General features: G+C 41.0%; 3 protein-coding genes across 3 annotated transcripts; all 3 read left to right on the forward strand.

Annotated features, from left to right (window-relative positions):
• Positions 1-2,236: 2,236 nt before the first annotated feature.
• LOC306742308 (fructose-bisphosphate aldolase C-A-like) lies at positions 2,237-4,272 on the forward strand (the record flags this gene model as incomplete). Its single annotated transcript, XM_079224663.1, has 8 exons — positions 2,237-2,352; positions 2,526-2,733; positions 2,905-2,959; positions 3,060-3,220; positions 3,307-3,390; positions 3,498-3,672; positions 3,778-3,977; positions 4,083-4,272. 8 exons carry the CDS (start codon positions 2,237-2,239, stop codon positions 4,173-4,175), a joined length of 1,092 nt encoding a protein of 363 aa, XP_079080789.1. The 3' UTR covers positions 4,176-4,272.
• A 2,705-nt stretch (positions 4,273-6,977) lies between these two features.
• srsf1a (serine and arginine rich splicing factor 1a) lies at positions 6,978-12,234 on the forward strand (the record flags this gene model as incomplete). The annotated part of the gene is made up of 5 exons (XM_079224994.1): positions 6,978-7,165; positions 7,714-7,892; positions 10,304-10,476; positions 10,653-11,427; positions 11,851-12,234. The coding sequence occupies 4 exons, from the start codon at positions 6,978-6,980 to the stop codon at positions 10,848-10,850; spliced, it is 738 nt and encodes a 245-aa protein (XP_079081120.1). The 3' UTR covers positions 10,851-11,427; positions 11,851-12,234.
• A 602-nt stretch (positions 12,235-12,836) lies between these two features.
• dynll2a (dynein, light chain, LC8-type 2a) lies at positions 12,837-16,212 on the forward strand. The gene is made up of 3 exons (XM_079225106.1): positions 12,837-12,939; positions 13,451-13,604; positions 14,468-16,212. The coding sequence occupies exons 2-3, from the start codon at positions 13,473-13,475 to the stop codon at positions 14,603-14,605; spliced, it is 270 nt and encodes an 89-aa protein (XP_079081232.1). The 5' UTR covers positions 12,837-12,939; positions 13,451-13,472; the 3' UTR covers positions 14,606-16,212.
• The last annotated feature ends 5,010 nt before the right edge of the window (positions 16,213-21,222 follow it).

A 21,222-nucleotide genomic window follows, 5' to 3' on the forward strand; every position in this document is an offset into this window, starting at 1 on the left:
TCAGCCTTGGCTCGACCTATTTAGAGGAGCTCTCACAAACCCATCGAGGACAGCCTTAATAGGACAGAAAATTGAGGACCAGATAAAGTATCATCATTAAATGTTTTTAATTAGGTAACAGAGAGAAAGAAGAAAAAAACAAAGCCCCGGAGGAGAGAGCCACATTTAATTGCTGTACTTCTTGAAGTCATGTATCTATTTAAATCTGTATCTTCCTGAAAGGGAGCGCACCGGCACGTCCTTCCACTGCCTCCCTGACATTGAATTCCCTCTCAGGCCCTTGTCTTAGACAGGTCTTCCATGTCTGTGTTGTGGCTGTACGGTGGCAGGCAGTCCAGTGACCCATTTCTAGTTTCCGAGGCACACTGACCCACAATAACGAAGAGAGGAGTCTCTCCGAAATGGAGGCGAGCCACTGAGTCAAACTAAATACCTTCAGCTTGTAGAACACACAACACAAACATGCAGTTTCCTGAACATAGCTTATACTGCAACGATGCAGACCAACATCATTCAACAAATCCGTACACATCATACAGGATGATCCTGTTTCGCTCACAGAAATGTAATCACATCATTTTGTTTCTCTGTGTGTGTTGGCATTTTTAAACAAACATTGTCTGCTACAGTATAAAATAACCGGCTTCCAACTTTGTGAGCCGATGTAACGTGTGATAAATAGAGGGAGAAAAGTAGAAAATTCCTTCATCAAAATGGAAATGATAGTTGACCTCATTTGGGCCTTATCACCATGTTCATTTACATTGACTGGAACCTGAAAATGATTTCTATTTCGGAAGCTTTCCATCCCATTCTTTACAGTTTAAAGCTCACAAGAAGAAGCCACCGAGTGCACGAATTGCTTTGAGACTGGAACACCCTGGAGGATTCGAGGATAAAGACCAAATTATCAGGAGACTTGAAACTTTCCTCTGGGCACATTTTTACTAATTAGAATAAAAATAGCACGTCATAGGGTAATAGGTAAACGCGTAAATTAGTTTGCTATACGGGAGGAGGCTCTGACAGAATACATTATTTTACAATCAGCCAGCATGGGTGAGTTGACATAGTTAAAACAATACAGTATGTACGGCAAACTCATGAATAATTGTATATATGTATATATATATATATATATATATATATATATATATATATATATATATATATATATGTGTATGTATACACACCAGCAATGAGCAATTACGAGCACTAGATTGAGATTGAGTGACAGAAAAAAGGCTAAAGCAGCTGTATCAACATGAAAAACAATAATCTGCATGGCTGGAGAAAAAAAACGTCTTTATTTAAATCGAACAATGATTCATCAAAGATCTTCTAATTTATAGTATTTGGGGCAGAGGCGGGTGTACAAGCGCCGCCCAGGGGTGTGGGCTTATGAGGTGTGACATACTTGAGCTGGATACAAAGCTGACTGAGAGTCTCCAGTTAGTGTTCATCACATCAGTGGACAAGACACGTTTGATTTCTGTCAGGTAAGAACTGCTCATCTCTTTTTTAAATCTAGGGGTACATCACTGACTTCAGTGAGTACATCTCTTCACCTGCTTCAAGCTGTTAAAGCTTGCAGTTGCACAGTTGGTGTAAATTGCAAAATAAAGTTATATCTAACTTAAGTTTACTGATAACTGATATGTTTGACTTATAACAACTCTAAACTGCACTTCATCTTATACACCATAAAACAAATATTTAACTTGTTATGCCTCTGTTGTATCTGTTTCCAATCTCTTTAGTATTTTTCTTGTGACACTCTAACATGTCAATTTCACCACTCAGAATAAAAAAAAAGATAATATGCATTATCGTAATACTTTTGGTGTTTGGTGAGTGGTTTGGTTCCTTTGATGTACAATCATGAGATGTTTAAGTAATCCATCTTTCTTTTAGATTATCAAGTAATCGTGTACTCAGCGTTTAGCCATTGGTTTCAACATTTTTAACACATTGTCTATAGAAGCTGAGACTTCAGGAGGTTCAACACAACCCAGTTGAAAACATGCTAATAAGGACTGTTGTCACAATATCATACCTCTTTAACTGGCTCTACTCCTTGTGAGAAACACAGAGGGAGAAACAAATGTGGATGAACCTTTAGACATTTTCTGTCCTAAAAAACTTCATGAATGTAATATTTGTCTTTTAGACATTAATGTGTGAATAATACAATCTCATCAACTTCCAAAGGCTGTAGGACAATCAGTCACTCGGGATGACGCACCAGTCCTCTACACTCTCCGAGGCGCAGAAGAAGGAGCTACATGAGACTGCTCTACGCATAGTTTCTCCAGGGAAGGGCATCCTGGCTGCAGATGAATCTGTGGGTCTGTAGCACTCTCTTTTCTTTTAACGGTAGAAAACATGCGTGCCAATAATGTTGCACTCTGACAATCACGCTCATCAGTCAGTTCTGTGACTGATGCAGACCATCCAGTCCAAAGAGTGCACAGTATGGATATTGAAAACTCATGTATATATATATATATGTTAACTGCAGGCAGCATGGCTAAGCGCCTGGCCCAGGTCGGGGTGGAGAACACAGAGGAGAACCGCAGACAGTACCGGCAGATTCTCTTCAGTGCAGACGATCGCATCAACGGCTGCATTGGAGGGGTCATCTTCTTCCACGAGACGCTGTACCAGCACTCTGATAGCGGCGTTGCCTTTGTCAAAATGATCAGGGAAAGGGGCATCATGGTCGGCATCAAGGTGTGTTTAGTTCCAAAGATTATAAATGTGGAGCGTCAAATCGTACCAAGCCATGAGGGAATATATGTTGATAATCTGATCAAATGTGTATCATCATGGCAATGCATTCTGATTATTAGTCATTTCTATATATAAAAATGTAACATCACGTTTCTGTACATTATTCCACAGGTTGACAAAGGTGTCGTACCTCTGGCAGGAACGTGTGGAGAAACCACCACGCAGGGTCAGACCAAAACAATTTGGGTTTGCCTCTGATATCACTCACACCCTTCAGAGGAATGCATATTACAACACAAATGATCACTCTTTTCTGCACCTCACAGGTCTGGATGGATTGTCAGAGCGCTGTGCGCAGTATAAAAAGGATGGAGCTGTCTTTGCAAAGTGGCGCTGCGTGCTTAAAATTAGTGACACCAATCCATCTAAATTGGCAATCACAGAAAATGCAAAAGTTCTTGCTCGCTACTCCAGCATCTGCCAGCAGGTCAGAATCCAACAGTGTAAAACCATGTTGATACAAGTTTATGATGCGTCTGTGTTGCTCTGATAATCTTTCCTTTTCTCGGCCAGCATGGCATTGTGCCCATCATAGAGCCGGAGATTTTGCCCGATGGAGATCATGACCTGAAACGCAGCCAGTACATCACTGAGAAGGTGCTTTTCTACCTCTTACATCCTGCATGTGGGACATTTTTACTTCAAGAGAGGGAGGGAAGCGCCTGTCTGCTGGCCCATTTGGTGAAACAATGTGTGTGTTGCAGGTCCTGTCTGCAGTGTACAAGGCCATGTCGGACCACCATGTGTACCTGGAAGGGACTCTCCTCAAACCCAACATGGTCACCGCTGGACACAGCTGTCCCACCAAGTACAGCCCAGAGGAAGTTGCTATGGCAACAGTCACCACCTTGCGCCGCACTGTCCCCCCAGCGGTCACAGGTGACCACTGAGCGCTGTCGTGCCTGGAGAGGATTTTACAGAGATATGTTTGAAGTTTGCAGCAACAAAATGAAAGTAAAACAAGATTCTTTTGTTCACACACAGGAGTGGCTTTTCTCTCAGGTGGTCAGAGTGAAGAGGAGGCCTCTGTCCACCTCAGTGCCATTAACAACTGCCCTCTGGCCAAACCCTGGATCCTAACGTTCTCCTTCGGCCGCGCTCTGCAGGCGTCTGCCCTCAGAGCCTGGAGAGGACATAAAGAGAACGAGAAAGCCGCCACTGAGCAGTTCATCAAGAGAGCCGAGGTACCTCTTGCTTTCTGCAGATCCTCATCCTTAAATGTACCACTAACCAGTGTTTGTTTCCTATTCTGTGTTTATCTGCTTGTTTAATGACTTCTCTGTCCACAGGCGAACAGTCTGGCATGTCAGGGGAAGTACACTGGTGGGGATAACTATGGTGAGGCTGGCCAGCGCAGCTATGGGTCCTGTCATGCATACTGAGAAGTCATGTTTCCATAAGCACTGTGTTGTGGATTGTTAGGTTATTTCAGAATTATGACGTGTCTTCTTGCCTTGACGAAGGAGGACAATCAGAACATGGCCGTGAATATTTATAATGTATTGCAGGATGTTTGCTTTAATTTCGTTATAGACGTACATGATCTTGTGACAGTGTCTTAAGCTTTAAAATCTTGCATTTACTACTTAGTAACACAAATACTAACGAGCCATTTGCTGTTTGTAAATTGGATATTTGCTGTTGAGCAATGACGTAGGTTTGTATGAAAAATAGGGGAAATTACTGAATTTCTGACATACAATTTCCCACCTGTTATGTGGAAATATCTTCAAGATGTGCAAAACTTCTCTGTGTACGAGTGTGTGTACTTTAGTGCTGTTAGTAACAATGCACAATTATAAATATTGCACCTGAATTTGTTTCAAGCTAATCTGTCTGCAGTGCCAGGTAGAAAGTACAATCCACACAACAGACATTTACAACACAATGTGATTTTGTGCCAGTTGTCATTCTGAATTTCTAATAGTCTGATAAACATAGTTCAAATGTAAGCATTTAAGCAATAAAACCGTGTTCAGGTTCAGTCTGGTGTGGGCGTTTTGTTTGTGTTTTGCAATAAACACATATGGGAAATCCATAATATCCAAAATATACAGTATGAGAGTTCAAATTTGAAGTCCAGGTAAGTATATATGGTTAATTCAAAAGGTTGAATGATAATGTCCATGATAAAAAACAAACAACTATAATGATCCTAATGGAGACACAATAATCCAGAGAGAGAGAGAGAGAGAGAGAGAGAGATAGGAATGCATGCAGTTGCTATTCTCTGACCTCAGGGTTATCAGATGCCAAGGTTCTATGCTCTAACCATAAGGTTCTGCTCTGATCTCAGGGTTCTATGATCTCATCTCAGGGTTCTCTGATCCCAGGGTTCTATGCTCTAACATCAGGGTTCTATGCTCTAACATCAGGGTTCTGCTCTGACCTCAGGGTTCAATGCTCTGATCTCAGGGTTATCCAATTCCAGGGTTCTATGCTCAGACCTCAGGGTTATATGATGTGATCTCAGGGTCATCAGCCAGCAAGTGAAGAAATATGGATATCAAAAAAGTGTGACATTGAATGGTTTTCTTGAATACAGATTGGGCTGCCTGTGTTGACACTTCTTCATATGCTTGGAACTTACACATCTACACAGGGAAGCCTGATGGAGGAGCCCAGAAAAATCCAGGAATGAGAGTTGTGCTGGACATGACTCAGGGAATAAAAAATAAATAAATAAAAAAGTCTGAGCTCCCCCAACAACTGCTGACTACACAGGTCTGTTAACTCTTCCAAGTTTGTGTATGAAGTAGACATCTGTTGAGTATTTTAACGTACAAATTGTGTGATTGTGTTGAATTAAAAACCCAAAAATGCAGCGGGTCCACCAGACCCACGAACATTGTCTGAATAACAAAAATACATTTTTCTCTATTCCCTTACCCTTCAAAATAGCGATTGTATCGCATGAGTAAAAGTCTCTTGAATCTTTTATCCGACAGCCTGTTCCTCCTTGGGGACAGAACAATACTGCCCAGGCTGAAAGCCTTTCCAGTGTTGTAACTTGTTTTATTACATGATTTACTCTTATTTTGAAGAGCATGTAAACAGGATGTGCTTTTACTTTGAAGGCAAAAAGTACAGTGATAAGTGCTTGTTGACGCTAACTAATGTTGATGTTACGTGTGGAAAATATATACATGTCAGGTGCAAGAGCGCGTTCTCAATGCTTTAACAGTTGTAATACTGCAGTTCACCAGTAAAGTGGTTCCGTTCATACCAGACGTGTCTTGTCCTCATTAGAAGCTCCACGTCATTACAGACAGGTGCACTTGATGGTATTGGAGTGTTGTATTGCTTTGCAATATCCTTAATCCTAGGGAACCTGGAGAGAACCTCCCAGTTGGATCCGGGCTCTCCGTCTCCGTCTCCGTCTCCTCCATTTCCCGCTTCCCTCCTTCTACGCACCAGCAGCTACGTCACTCAAATCACTCAGATGGAGTTCTGTGATAGGTTGTTCATGCAGGAAGTGTCGTGTGACTCGCGCGCCGCTAAAAGAGAACTTTTCGGACTGGTGCAAATGTCTTGAGTAACGCAGGAACACGCGTTACTGAGGTCTAGTAAAGTAGTGTAGTTACCAATATTTTGAGTGTAATGCGTTACTTTACTTCGTTACCTATAAAATTTATTACGTTACTGTAATCCGTTACTTTGTAACTCGTTACCCCCAACACTGTACGTAGGCTACAGAACAACAGTTAGACCTATACACGCTTTATAAGGTCAAATAAAAAAAAGTATTGTATCGCCATCCTTTCTAATATGCACAGTCCCTGTTAATAAACCAATGAATAAAACAAATAGTTAAAGTGGACTATCATTATATTAATTACATGTTTGTTACTACCACATAAATGATTGACGGGCATCACAACCCCTGGGCGTTTCGCGGACTATTTCGTAAGGCGGATGTGTCCGCGCTGGCTGCGGTGTTTGCGGTATTCATGAAAGCTTCTGTAAAGGAGCGCGGGTCCTGAGGAAAACCCGGAGTAGTGGGCGCCTCACTGAAAGTACAGTCGCCCCACTTAACACCCTTCAGATTGCCCAGTTGAACGACGCGTTTTGTTGCTTTCTCCTCTCTGCTCGACAACGTGCCAAGTGCTCGGAGTTCATCTCCGTGTTGCTCCGCCAACCCCGTAGGATCTCAACTAACCGTTAAGGAACTGACGTGCGCCGCGATGTCGGGTGTAGTGCGAGGCCCCGCTGGTAACAACGACTGCCGGATTTATGTGGGGAATCTCCCCCCTGATATTCGCACAAAAGACGTGGAGGACGTGTTCTACAAATACGGGACAATTCGAGATATCGATCTGAAAAACCGGAGGGGGGGTCCGCCTTTCGCCTTCATTGAATTTGAGGACCCCAGGTAAGGTGCTGTCAGTTAGGCCAGCCCCACACTCGCGCTCTGACGCGGGCTCGGACTAGTTCCTGGACTCGCTGCAACCGGACCATGTCCCTCTCATTGCAGCGTGGTGTGTGCGGTTCCGTTTTTCAATGTGTGTTTCTTAACGAGGTCTAACGTTTGCCCACGTGCCCTAAAATCCTTCGTTAGTTCCCACCGCGTCCTAATGCCCTGCCAGCTAACGTCACACTGTGCATTGTTCCCAGCTGGTAGGTCAGTCAATGCACCCCGGGAAGTGACGCTGCGCTTGATGGAGTAATATTCACTGCAAAGTGCAACGAATAACAAATAACATTGTGTTTGTCTTAGCACAAATGGAGGCACAATGACCGTATTGCCGTGGACGTCTGCACGGCGGATTAGCTACCGTAAAGCGGATCAGGCTAAAGTTAGCCGCTAGCGTGGCTGACCCCCGTCCGTCACTGCAGTTCCTCTAAGTATGTGTGTGTACCAAACTTAGCTGCCCGCCCTCCGCGAGCTTTATCCTAAAACTATGCCCGTTTTGTCACAAGGGACGCCGATGACGCGGTATATGGGCGAGATGGATACGACTATGACGGCTACCGGCTGCGGGTGGAGTTCCCTCGGAGCGGCAGGGGCTCGAGAGGCGGCTTCGGCGGGATCGGTGGGGCTCCCAGAGGAAGATACGGGCCTCCCTCCAGACGCTCCGAGTACCGGGTCATCGTGTCGGGTAAGCAGCCGTTTAAATACTCATACACATAATTACAGAGGTCTGCCGCTTTATCCGCTGTCTTAAGTGTCATTTGCTGAATGCACAGTTGAGGAGGTGGGCCTTTTTTAAATGAAGTTTAAGAGGTTAAGTATCCCAACAAACTTTTGTGAAAAGTTGAGCTCTGGTTTGTTCGGTGTGTTCTATATTTGGGATTCTTAAAAAGGTTCAATATGGAGCGTGCATGCAAATCGAACATTAAGCATATGTTAACTCTTGGTTGACTGTTGTGTGCTTCATCACATTCACTTTAGATGAATGCAAACACTTTGGTTAAAGTCAGAAATTATTTAACAGAACAATCTATATAAATTTGATGAATGTATTGTTAAACACATTGGTTGTTAAAGCAGGGAGGTAATGGTAAAGCGATGGGACCTGTGTGTGTGCTATGTTGGTTCATAGTGCTGTCATTATACCAAAAGTATGACTTTGATATGCTACCTGCCTGTATCTCGATACTTAAACGATCCCAAGGCAAAACCCGATCATTGGAAAAGTTAAGAGAATAATAGAGGATAGAACTTGGAACTTAACATTCTTCTGTTTTCTGTTTTCAATAGTTATTCATAAAGAACACGTTTTGTCAACGCACGACCATGGAAGGTGTGAAAAGTCACAAAACAGGACTGATGTATAACAATAGTGGGTTCATACATTTTAATACCCCTCCAAGACTTGTGAAACTCTTAACTTATATGTTGCATTTCTTGCAATAATAGATTAAATCCTTGCACAGATGAACAGAGCTGTAAGCTATCTGTCGAGTTTGATCTGAATGAATTTAAGTACCCTCTCTTAAGCAGCAATGCAATATATATGTCGAGGGCTTTTATTGTGGAAGGTAAGAATGGATAAAGTGAAGCTGTAATGTGCCACCACTGCTGTTGATAAGGTGTGTTGACACGAGTTTCCAGTCTTGGTTCAGAGTTATTATGTGGAACCCTCGGCTGCACTACAAGTGCTATATTTCGCGCTGAGTCTTCTTTTGGCGACAAGCTGCATTTGGCAAGAACATTTGTATTTGTAATGTGCATATTGGAGAAAAAAAATCAGAACGCCAGCAGCAAGTGGAAGCAGAGCTACGCTGTTTCACATTGATGATACTAATTAAACGGGATATTGTACGGTTTAAACGACAGGTTATCAGTATACTGTGCTGCACCAATAGTACCACTGAAAATGTATGTGTCCTCGTATTCTGTTGTGACCGTAAAGCTAAATTGATAATCTCCACAATGTCAGGCTTGGTAATATGATTTGTAGACCAGGACAATGTGCCTTGATTAACATAGCTGTAACTGATAAGGGGGCTCCAATAGTGACTTTTGGGGCAGATCGCTGGAGGCATCATCTGATCACTGCAAGCAGTATCGGCCGATACAGATCACAGAGATGAGAAAGTATCATGAATTGACTGTTTAGTGTCAATAGTAAATGTACAGTAGGTAAAATTAGATTAGATATTCTTTTATTAGTCCCGCAGTGGGGACATTTGCAGGATTACAGCAGCAAATGGGTAAAGTGCACACAAGAGACATAGTAAATAAATACAAAAGTAATATAAATAAACAGTAATAAAAACAGACGACAATAAGTTGAGGTGATTAAAGTGACCAAAGTGATGGAAGTGGGTTTTTTTAAGCAACATATTTCACTCTCTCAGAACCCCTTTTTCTCCAGCGATCTTGCTGAATTGCTGTTAAGATTACCCCTTATTGCTTTGCTTTTTTACACTGAACCAAACCAATCCGACATAATGCTGCCCCAGTTGGGATAATAGAATTCAGAGATGCATGACCAGGCGCTGTGACCACCAGCAGGCCCGCATACTGCGTTTATTAACTAAACTGAACACAACAGTGTCTGCGTCTAGAGTGTGTCTAGCCCCACCGCGCCGGCTATCGCTTTTGACACAGGCGTCGATTCGGTTCTGTGACTTCCTCGGTAGTCGCGGGCTTAGCGGCGAAGCAACAATGCCCCCATTCCGTGTCCGCATATTTTTTTAATACAGATCATTGAGGCAGAATAACGACACAACATTCCTGCCTTGAACACACTGTGTAAAAAGGGTTTTAGAGACACGACTCAACTCTGGTGAAGCTGTTTCAGTGGTGGTAACATTGTGAAGGCAAATGGAATAAAAATGACATATTATACAGTACCAGTCAAAAGTTTAAATACAGTGCGTTTCACCAATACATGTTGCCTTAAATATATTGCCTTTAAATGCTCGTGTCACTAAATCCTGCAGCTTCTGTTTGGGGAAACAAATACATTTGTCGTTCAAACATATGTTGAAGTTTTCGCACATAAAGCAAGCTGGAAAGTTCACCATTCGTCAGGTAATGTAACTTTGGGTAATGTTTCAGGACTCCCTCAGAGTGGCAGCTGGCAGGACCTGAAGGACCACATGCGCGAAGCGGGCGACGTATGCTACGCCGACGTTTTCAGAGATGGAACCGGGGTTGTAGAGTTTGTGCGCAAAGAAGACATGACCTATGCCGTACGAAAGCTGGACAACACCAAATTCCGCTCGCATGAGGTATGTGTACTGATTTGATTCACTCTCATGGACAGTGTTTCTTTGCTGTGTCCAGGTGAGTACTTCAAGAAATGCTCCATGTTTGAAGCACACCTGGCCCTCATTTCCATCTATGGTATTTCCACCATAGGAAGGAACGTTGCCTTTTCAATGTCAAGTTCTCTTGTGTCCGCCAGGGAGAGACTGCTTACATTCGTGTGAAATTAGACGGTCCCCGCAGCCCGAGTTACGGAAGATCCCACTCCCGCAGTCGTGGCAGTCGGAGCAGGAGCCGGAGTCGCAGCGCCAGCCGCAGCCGCAGCAATTCCCGTTGCCGTGGCAGAGGATCGCCCCGCTATTCGCCTCGTCACAGCCGCTCTCGCTCCCACTCTTAAACCTTTCTACCACCGATGTTTTTGCTCTTTTGATGTATACCTTCCTGTTTTTACCTTCCTGTCTTTCATGAGTTTCTCCAGATGTCAGGAATTGATTTTAAATTTTGCATTTCATGTCCCGATGTCCTTGTGGATGATCTTGGTATGTAGATGTACCCCCCTCTCCTTCCTTTTCACCCTCTCCCCCACCCTCTCCAGCTGCTTTGTCCTTTTTTGTTTTCTCCTCCTTTCTCTGTCCTCTCAAGTTTTGCAACATTAGGAATTGTGCTGTGTGGGACTTCAAAAAGGTTGAGTTTTTATAAGCTGCACTCAATGTTTTTGCAAGTATTGAAAATTGAGTTTTGTTTTTGTTTATTTAAAAAAGCAACAACAACACATAGTTTCTCTCATTTGATATGTGGGGTGGGCTGTTTGGACAGGGAGCCCAATGCTTAACTGTATTTTACCCTTCTGTCTTCCTCTTAGACATCTGAAGAGAAGGATTAAAGTGATTTGGAATAAAACCATTGTGGAGCACATTTCATTTGTATGGTCAGGATAGGACATCTAATTGAGGAGCAATCAGGTCGAGGCAATGGTACGCTTCATATTCCATAAATTGAATGTTTTGATAGGTTGCCATATCATGCATGTCATATTTAGTAAAGCCATATGTGCTGTACTTTATTTATACTATTTTTAACTTGCTACTCTGGCTTGTGACAGAATAAGCAGCCCTAGATAAAGTGTTGTGATGTAAGTGTAACATCTTTGCTGTCAAATGTAAAAAAAATCTGAATCACTACTTTGTTTAAAAAACATCCTACTTTTAATTTTTATTTTTAAATGTCCTCATTGGTTAAAATGTTTTAACTTCAGGGAGCTACAGTTTTTGTGCTCAGTGGCATTTTTTTTTCTTTCTTGATCTGACATAAGTGCACAAAAATGGAAAAATTAGGCCCAAACATTTTGACATTTTATTCTAACAGTCTGCCTCTGATTTTCTTCCTGGTATTTCAAGGTTTTGATTGGAGGAGTGGCTCAGTGGATCCCAATCCTTGGAGCTGGATGAGTGGATCGATTAGGACAGGGATAGGCAAGGATGGATGCTCGGAACGGGATCAGTTTTCCAGGATTCAAATGAGTTTGATTTCAGAACTAATTAAGAGCAACATGATTAGAGCAACATTTTTTTTTCCATTAGGCCCCCCAATGCCTATTTAAAGTTTTTCATTGGTAATGTCTTTATTTTAGAAGAAAACGAAACTGAGGACCAGGAAGTTGGATCAAAGGATGGAGTCGTAGATGCCTGGTATGAAAGAATTACAAATTGGGGAGGGGGTTTCATGTGGGAGTAGTTTGTATGTTTTATTTTGCTTAATCTTTGCTTTTTCTCTCAGCATTTTCAATAAAACACTTTCAAACAAGAACTACTTTAGTTTGTTTTTATTTGAACCCAAATATCTTACTGTATTTATCATTTTAAAGCTTTTCCCTTCACGCAATAGTTAACACGTCCACACATGCATTCCACCATTTATAACCACTGTTTTGTCTTTAAGAAGAAATTAGAGATGATATATTCGTAACACTGAACCCAATAGAGCAGAAAACGAAGTTGCTAATTTGCATAAAACCATCACTTCCGATATGACCGACCACACGCAAACGCAGCAGCAGCCCAAATGTTCAGCACTCAAAGCTCCAGTGTCTCATCTGTGACGACAACTGATGAAAAAGCCTTTTACGCGCAGCCAAACGATACCTACTCGTGGCCAAGGTCTCGTTTCTTTTGAGCCCACAGTCGGTGGTGTAGACTGTGAATGATGCATTGTGGGATGAAATAAGATGCCGGCAGACAGGAGCTGGAGAAAATCGCTTGCAACACACAGAGAGGCTGCAGCTCAGCCAATAGCAGGGTGCAGCCTGCAGCAGAGGGGCGGGGAGCTGTTGGAGCGCAGCAGAGAGAGCCAACCTACCTACATGCTTATTGTGTAAATCTTTAAAAAGCAATTAGCCGCAGCATCATCTAAACCTCCCCCCTCCGCTGGCTGGGTGAAATACATATTTTTCGGGGGGAAATAAGTGTTTTCATTCGGCTCAAGGAAAGGTGAGTTGCAGATTCCCCTTTTGTGTGAAAGATTGACTTACATGTCATGCCATATATTTCTGATTCGAGTTCCTCGTGATGTTGAGCGTGATACTGTACGGCTTACTGTAGCTCGACTGGCAAGACGCGGGGCTGGACTGGCACGGAGGACAGCTGGTGTATTTTTGCCTGAGCACATGAGTAATTAGATACATCTCGATACTTCTGGTCCTCCTGATGCTGCTTTTATCGGAAAGTGATTTTGCCAAGTAATATAACTCCACCTGTATCAAGTTTCGCAGCTAATCTATGCAACACTCAAGTCGTCGTTGAGATATCACACATGAGCGCAAGTTCCGATTGTGAATCAGTGCACATGTTGGGGGGGAAACGCGCTGTCAAACGCCCATTATTCTGCGTATTGGTGATGTTTTCGCGATGATCCGGCTGGCCTAAACAATCCCCCTCATCACCCCACGTGCGGTGTTCATTTTCAGTGCAGTGAACGTGCTCCGTTTTCTCTTCCCTCAAGGCAGGCATCCTCATCCTCAACCATGACTGACAGGAAAGCTGTGATCAAGAACGCAGACATGTCCGAGGACATGCAGCAGGACGCGGTGGACTGTGCCACCCAGGCCATGGAGAAGTACAACATAGAGAAGGACATAGCAGCCTACATCAAGAAGGTGAGACAGGACGGTCCTCTGCGCGCTTACATCACTGGCACATGAGCTGCACATTCAGAGGCTTTTTGTAATTCTCAGATCTATTTTCGTTACAATGTGGAGACGAGGCGCTTGTGATCAGGGCCGTAGCCAATTTTTATTTATTATGAGGAGTTCACAAGTACCCCCCTCTCTCTCTCTCTCACACACACACACACACACACACACACACACTCCTACACACCACACTCAAGTATTTTTCATATTTTATGTTGACTGATGTCACAACATGAATGTTTCTACACTAGAGCAGGCAATACAAAATCATTTTAATAAAAGTACAAACTTGATAATGGTCCGAAAACATATTTATTATTAAAAGCCAGTCTACATTTCGCTTCATGCTTAATGCTTTTTCAAAGCCTTTTGAATTCAACCGTATCGGGATTTTGATTTGCTTTCCCCTTATTTATTTACATATTCATTTATGTATTGCCTTAATAGTTCAAATTCCAAGAAAGAAAATGATCACCATTTTTTTTTTTATAACTGAATAATCAGTAATTTCCCAATCAGAAATACCAAATCTTTGCTCGTTTCAGCTCCTCAAATGTGAGGATTCTGATTGTCGAGCGCGCCTTTGTTCGGATAAAAGATCTGAAGATTTCACTCCGGGCTCTGAGGAATTATAAGGGACATTTTATACCACAAGTAATTAATACATGATTTGAGAAAATAAGCAGCCAATGAAAATATCCATTCCCTCAATATCCTCAATGGTACCTACGTCCCTGATCATGATATGTACGCCAGAATTTGTAGCTTGCATCCATTTTGTATTTCTTTTTGGTTTACACTAATTGTCTTCTTTCGACCCGTTTCAGGAGTTTGACAAGAAGTACAACCCCACCTGGCACTGCATCGTCGGGAGGAACTTCGGCAGCTACGTCACCCACGAGACAAAGCACTTCATTTACTTCTACTTGGGCCAAGTGGCCATCTTGCTCTTCAAGTCTGGCTGAGAAGTTTCAGCTGAGTGTTGAGGAGTTTTGCTCCCTGAACCTAAATCGGAAGATGCACTGGTGGCTGATGTCTCCCATACACTAATAACGACATACCATAATGATGCAAACCCGGCCGTGCGCAATTGCATGGACTATACACTTTAATATGTATGTTACAGTAAGTTTACTTTTTGATAGTTGCCATTTGAATGCAACTGGAGTAGTTTTTGTTGATGCTGTTAAATTCTAGGTTGTAAAAGATTTCAACGTGGCCCTTGATTGTATAATAAAGGAAAGCTGTAGAATGTAGTGGTGCATCTGCTTTCCTTCACAAGTGGCATCGCCAGACCCTGTTATGAGACTCCATCTGTCGGTTTAGATGGTAAAATCGTTCTGCGTGCACCAGTTTAACTATTCATTATCAAGATATTAACATGTGATCATGAAAAGAAGTTGAGTTATTTCACAGCCTTTCGTTTTGGTTTCCACATTAACAAACAGCGTGGTTTCCGTTTATAACTGCTATTTTACTTATTTATGGAATTATGTTGTCTGTACATGCAAAACCTTTAACGTTTTCAATTTGGATTTAAAATAAAATGTCCAACGGATTTCAAGACAAAGATGTCACAACGACCAACAAACTTGACATTTTGGACCCAACACGAGCCAGTGCACACATTTACAGGGATGTTTGGTTTTCACTGTGAGGGACAAAAGAGCAAATGAAGCTACAACATGACATACTGGTCACCAATATCTTCCAACTCATTTCCCTAGATTTCATTCTTGTAATCCTGTGTTTCTGCATGTTTGGAGGATAATAAACACAAATTATTTAGCTGTCATCAAACACAAAACCTAAGCAAATAATTGATTTAACTTTCGAGTATGTAAATATTGGACTGAGCTTTAGGAAGGCGATTTAGATAAAAACATCTGCCGTCTCACTCCGCCAATGCTACCAACACCCGTGTGTTTCAGATGGTTGTGTCGTCATGTGTGGCTCGTGATACTTTAAAGTTGCATTTAACTTCGAACGTTTAAGTTTTTATTTTATTTTTTATTTTTTGAACATGTGTACTGCCAGACATGTAGGAAATATGACACATTTAAGAGTACTTCTTAAAGCAACTGGAAGGAGGCGTATCTCTTGTCTACCGTACTGATTTGGGGTTTCCTTTTTGTCATGTCGGCATAATTAGTTTGAGAGAGCAATGCATGTTTGGATCCTTTAAGAGGGCAGGTTGGAGGCATGTAGTCCATGGAGTTGGTTAACGCCACACATTTCTTGCTGTGTGTAAAGACAATGTTTTCAGTTGCTAACTACCATAATCCAACAGTGGGTAAAATGTGTATCTCAAGTGTTAGCCTGGATTGACATCGAGGGAAGTCTTCCTAACTATTGTCAATGTAAACTGATTTAGTATTGTTTTCCTCTGGCATGTATTTTTGCTGTGTATATGTAGGAGCCGTTCCAATGCTGTTAAATTTGCACAAAACGTGTGCCTGTCATTGCTCTCAACTGTAACCGGCTTGAGTACAATTGCACTTCATTAGAGTGATCCAGTAGGTTGCTACAGAACCAAAATCGTATAAACTCGATAAAATAAAAAAACACAATTGTTGACTTATTACAGAGTGGCCTTTTTTTGTCATTGTCCCTTATTCGACCCATTTATATGTAGCTCACATATCTCTGCAGTCAATATGAAGCTAGCACCGGCAGCTTGTTAGCTTAGCTTAACACAGAGATGGACAAAGCTAGAGATAAAAAAAATATATAGAGATAAAAATATAACTTAACTCGTGAGCTGGTAGGTAGATTTGTTTCCCTTTTGGCCGACCCAGGCTAGCTTTTACCCCGTTTCCAATCTGACTAGATAGACTAACCGTTCATGTTTACTCTAGACGAGTGGATCAATCTCCTCACCGAACTCGGAAAGAAAGGGATTGAGTGTAACGTTATTTCCAAAAATGGCAAATCATTCCTTTAACTAAAGCTAAAGTATGTACATTTTGCTAAACAGAAGCTACTTTCTACAAAAATGTTGTGCTAGCACATGCTAAACTGTTGCAGAACAGTACCATACCAAGTCTAGTCGGTTTATATATGTAGGTCCTTTTCAAACTTCACCCTATAAACATTTTTAAATGGGCCCGTTTTTATTTCCTGATTTCTTATGAGTTAAACTTTTCGTTTGTCGTTTCATTTTCCCAGTGTTACACTGCGTCCATTTAGGTCTATACCTTGAACCAGCAATGGTAACTATTTACCTATTTTAGCTTCTTTAACTGTTTTACTCTGTATTTATATCATCTCAGATCTAACATATTTCAAGTTTTGAACAGTTTGTCAGAAAATAGCCAGATTTCTTTAGATTAAATCACATTGGACTCTGGGAAAATTGTGATGGGCTCAGTCTAAATTCATAGGAGCTATTGATTAACGGCTGAACCCAAAAAATAAACACATGAACGTAATGAAAAAGGTTTCTTTTTAGTTTACGATAATATCATCTCTCGTAACAAACTTTGTTTAGACATTTTAATACATCAGTATATTATTGAAGCCATTACTGATAGCTGATAGTTCCTCAAATGTAAAGATGATAGGCTACTCTTCTACTCTTTTTGCAGCTTTTGCAGCTTCCAAACAGACCTTGAGACATTCCTTCCAATAAAAATGCTGCCATAATGCCTTTTGTCCGGTTACATTTTATGCCGATTCTAAAATACATCCCTACACAATAGACAACAGAATGCCATAACAGTAATCCACTGAATGATGATAAACAGATGAACAAACTACGTAGGTTTCAGTATTCATGTGTGAAAGCTGCAGGGCACAAAGTATGTTTGCAGTGTTGGATTCAATGTGTGTTTACTTTGAATAACTGTGGCTCAAGTGGTCTGGTGTGAAAAACAGTCCATAGCAACAAGTGTGTGAGACCTTCACTCAAAGATGAGGAGCACAAACCACGTAACGGTGACATCAGTCACTGTAGTGTTGTGCTGATTACCCATATGGCTCGCCACAACACTTGGCTGCTCACCAGTCATCTGTGTGATGCACTGATGCAGCGTTCAAGTCACTTGTTTCTTCTGATTGATGAGTATTTTCTTAAAGGGACACTATGGATTTAAATGTAAAAATGTTGCTCATGGTGTTCACCAGGCAGGAAGGGTGTAAAAATATGCTTTACATATATATTCCTTTTATTTCAGACTCATGGGTCCATATAGCAACAAACACAAATACAACAACAATATATAAAATGCAATACAATACAAGGACACAGGTATAATCATTGCAATTAAAAAGTTACTCGTGGTTAAAAACATACATACACTTGTTCCAATATTTCCAGAAACAAGAAGAATACCTTATCACTCTGTGTTGGCTCAGTTAAGACTATTATAATTACATTTTCTGAGTCATTTAATCAACTTTTAAATTTGTATATAAAATTCCTCAACACAGCATGGAAAGTGGGAACATTACGAGTCACAAACATATGACTTGCACTTGTCCATCTGGGAAGCTTGAGCAAGATTCTGAAAGCATCATTAAATGCCACCTGAATCTTTTTCATTTTTGCTTTGCCCTAACCGCACCACAGGTGGGCTGTATAGAGAGGACTACGGTAGGCTCTCAAGAGAGCAGTTTTAACATCTTCTGTGCTTTCATGTTGCATTATGGCAATGTTGGATCCAACTATTTTCGACTCCCCATAAGTAGCGAGTAAGTCAGGATATCTCAGCCTCTGTGGAATAAAATGACACAGTTGTTTCTATAATATCGTGCAAGCCCCCCGACCTTATGGAAGTGAAATACTGCATTGCAGGAGTACAACTTTAACTCAAGTATGTTACATATTGGGTTTGCTTCTCAGTTGCATTATCCCACTTCTGGTAGAAATGCTTCTTTTGATTTCTTTTCCCATTAATGCGACACAAACTGGTGGTGTCCAACAATGTGCCATGAGAGCCATGTTTAAATAATACATCAGCTGATTTCACCCATAAACAAACCTCCATTCTGGGTGAACTCCATGAGCAGAGCAGGGGCTGTTTGGGCCGGCATAAAAATCTGCAGACGACAAACAGGAACAGACGTGTGACCTCAGTTTCAATCCAGATATTGTGTGTCAGGATCAGGGCTGATGTAATGGTGTACATTTCAATGTGATGTAATTAAAGGAAAAATTACGTAGTTTATGTTTTCCTTCAGTACAACATACAACGTGACCATCACCTGAGATGTTTCATTGGTGGTTTTTTAATGACAGAAAAAGTCTTGAGTTTGTTATGCGATGTCTGTAGGTAGAAATCTGTAGAAACAAGAGCACGCCGAGCCAGGGGAGCTGAGAAAGCAGACAAATTAATGGACAAGTGACTAATGAATAATTTCTAGAGACAGACTGAGGTCAAAGTGGGTGAAATGAGACACGCTGTGGACTTAACTGGAACACTTTGCCTAAATATTAGAAATGCTTTTTGTAGTCACATCTACAAGGTTTTGAAGCTCAAAAAATCCTTTTAACACATTAATGTCCTGGGTTTCACTTGCAGCTCCCTTTCGTGAGGGAAATAAATAGGCAATCAAAGCTTTTATTCACAGAAATGTTTCACAGAAATAGTGAATACTGAAAAAAAGACTAGATGTAGCACAACAATCTCGAGTTTGTTCATTCACACTTTAAAATAGAAGTGCGGACAAGGATTGCCACCAAACCTTCACTGATGTGTTATGCTCCTGTTTTTTCCATCACACCCCCCCACACAGACACATACCTGCCTGCTTCTCTTTCATACTGTAGCCTCTGGCTGCCTTTATCCATCTTCCCACACAGAGCTGTAATTCATGGTCAGAGCACATTCACATGTACATCACACAGACAATTGAATGGACAAAGAAATGCCAAGTTTAAACACAAAGCTTAATCATTCAGATGATGACAATTCAATCTATGTATCTGATCTGGACTTGACGTTTTCAACTGACTGAGATACATCTGATTGTTGATTAATTGTTCCTGATTAGTTCAGCAGGAATTATAATGTTCCATTTTTTAACTGTTAACTTTATTATGGCGTAAAAGCAAATCCAGCTCGTTCACACGTTGTTCAATGCCCGTCATACTCAGACATTAAAATCCAAATTGCAACATATTTTTCTCCTTGTGCGCTCAAACTCCTCTGTAGCTCCTCACATGTTCGGTCTGAAAAACATTTGAATAACCTGAATTGTACCAACCACACTGTTGTTTTGGCTCAGGCCGAAAATACCCTCCTGCTTTGTTCGCTCTCATTGATGTGTTGAATGCGTGTACTCTGCAGATGCCTCATAGTCTGTGAGATGACCAGTGGGCGGATTTAACACCGGCATTACAAAGAGGCGAATGACTCAGACTCAAACATCAGGGATGTCGATAAAAAAAAAAAAAAGGTGCCACATTAATATGTTAATTGCAGCAACTGAACACATGGACAACCACAATGACACGGTGTGTAGGTTGAAGTACATGTTATTTTCAGGGGGAATCAACTTTGAAGAAATCATTACATGAAATTCCTTTTACACTCATGCTTGCTGTGTGTTTAGTGGTTGAAAAAGTGAAATCGCATCAGAAGATATTCTGTCTTTTGCCAAGGTTATATTGACATGTGGAACAATGGAGATATGAGGAAGAACACTTCCTTGCTTTATCTGCCTGTGTTGTCTCTAGTTGATGCTGATTTCCATTGGAAGATGCAGAATTAAGATACATAGTGGGAATAATGGAGAATGTGTGTAATATTCACAACCTAACCACAAAGATATGTAGAAGGGCCGTGTTGAAGATTATTGCATACTGAATATATATATATATATATATATATACATATATATATATGTATATATATATATATATTCAGTATGTAATAATCTTCATATCAAATACTTATGATTTATAAATCATGTCATGTTTCCTCATGAACCAACACGGCCCTTCTACATATCTTTGTGGTTAGGTTGTGAATATTGCACACATTCTCCATTATTCCCACTATGTATCTTAATTCTGCATCTTCCAATGGAAATCAGCATCAACCATCGTTATATCAAATACTTATGAAAATATTTATCTTATTTTAAAATATGGAAGTGAATATATTCACTTCCACATTTTAACCACAAGAGGGAAACATTTCTCTTTATAACATATCTCTTTTTGTTGTGCAATGACTGTCTGAGCCCGTGTTCATCAGTATTTGACATAAACATCAATGAAACGCTTCACAATGCTTTTTAAAGCAGTCAGGCTTGAAATTAAAATTACAGCTCCAGTGAGTCAGTTTTATTAAGTCACAATAATCACCATATTTTGGAGCAGAAATACAATTCAATGCTCAATTAGTTGAACATGAATGAGAATTTAGCAAAGCTTTGATTTAGCTTGTAATGCTAATAAGACTATTAGTATATGTGTTCTGTGCCGTCAGTGACTGACAGCTCTGTTCATCAATATATTTGCATATCAAACATTTTTCTTTTCTTTTTTATTTCCATGTGAAAAGCCACAAACTTCAGAGTCAACAAGAGTCAACAAATTAGATGCGTTCATTAATTAACATGTCTTGGATACAAA

Source organism: Taurulus bubalis (genome assembly GCF_910589615.1).
Source record: "Taurulus bubalis genome assembly, chromosome: 10".
Lineage (NCBI taxonomy): Eukaryota > Metazoa > Chordata > Actinopteri > Perciformes > Cottidae > Taurulus > Taurulus bubalis.

What these genes read in the sequence shown, in the direction of transcription:
- dynll2a (XM_079225106.1), top strand. Translation starts at nt 13,473, where the DNA reads ATGACTGACAGGAAAGCTGTGATCAAGAACGCAGACATGTCCGAGGAC. An exon ending in TAGCAGCCTACATCAAGAAG is followed by an intron (nt 13,605 to 14,467) that starts GTGAGACAGGAC and finishes GACCCGTTTCAG; the next exon opens with GAGTTTGACAAGAAGTACAA.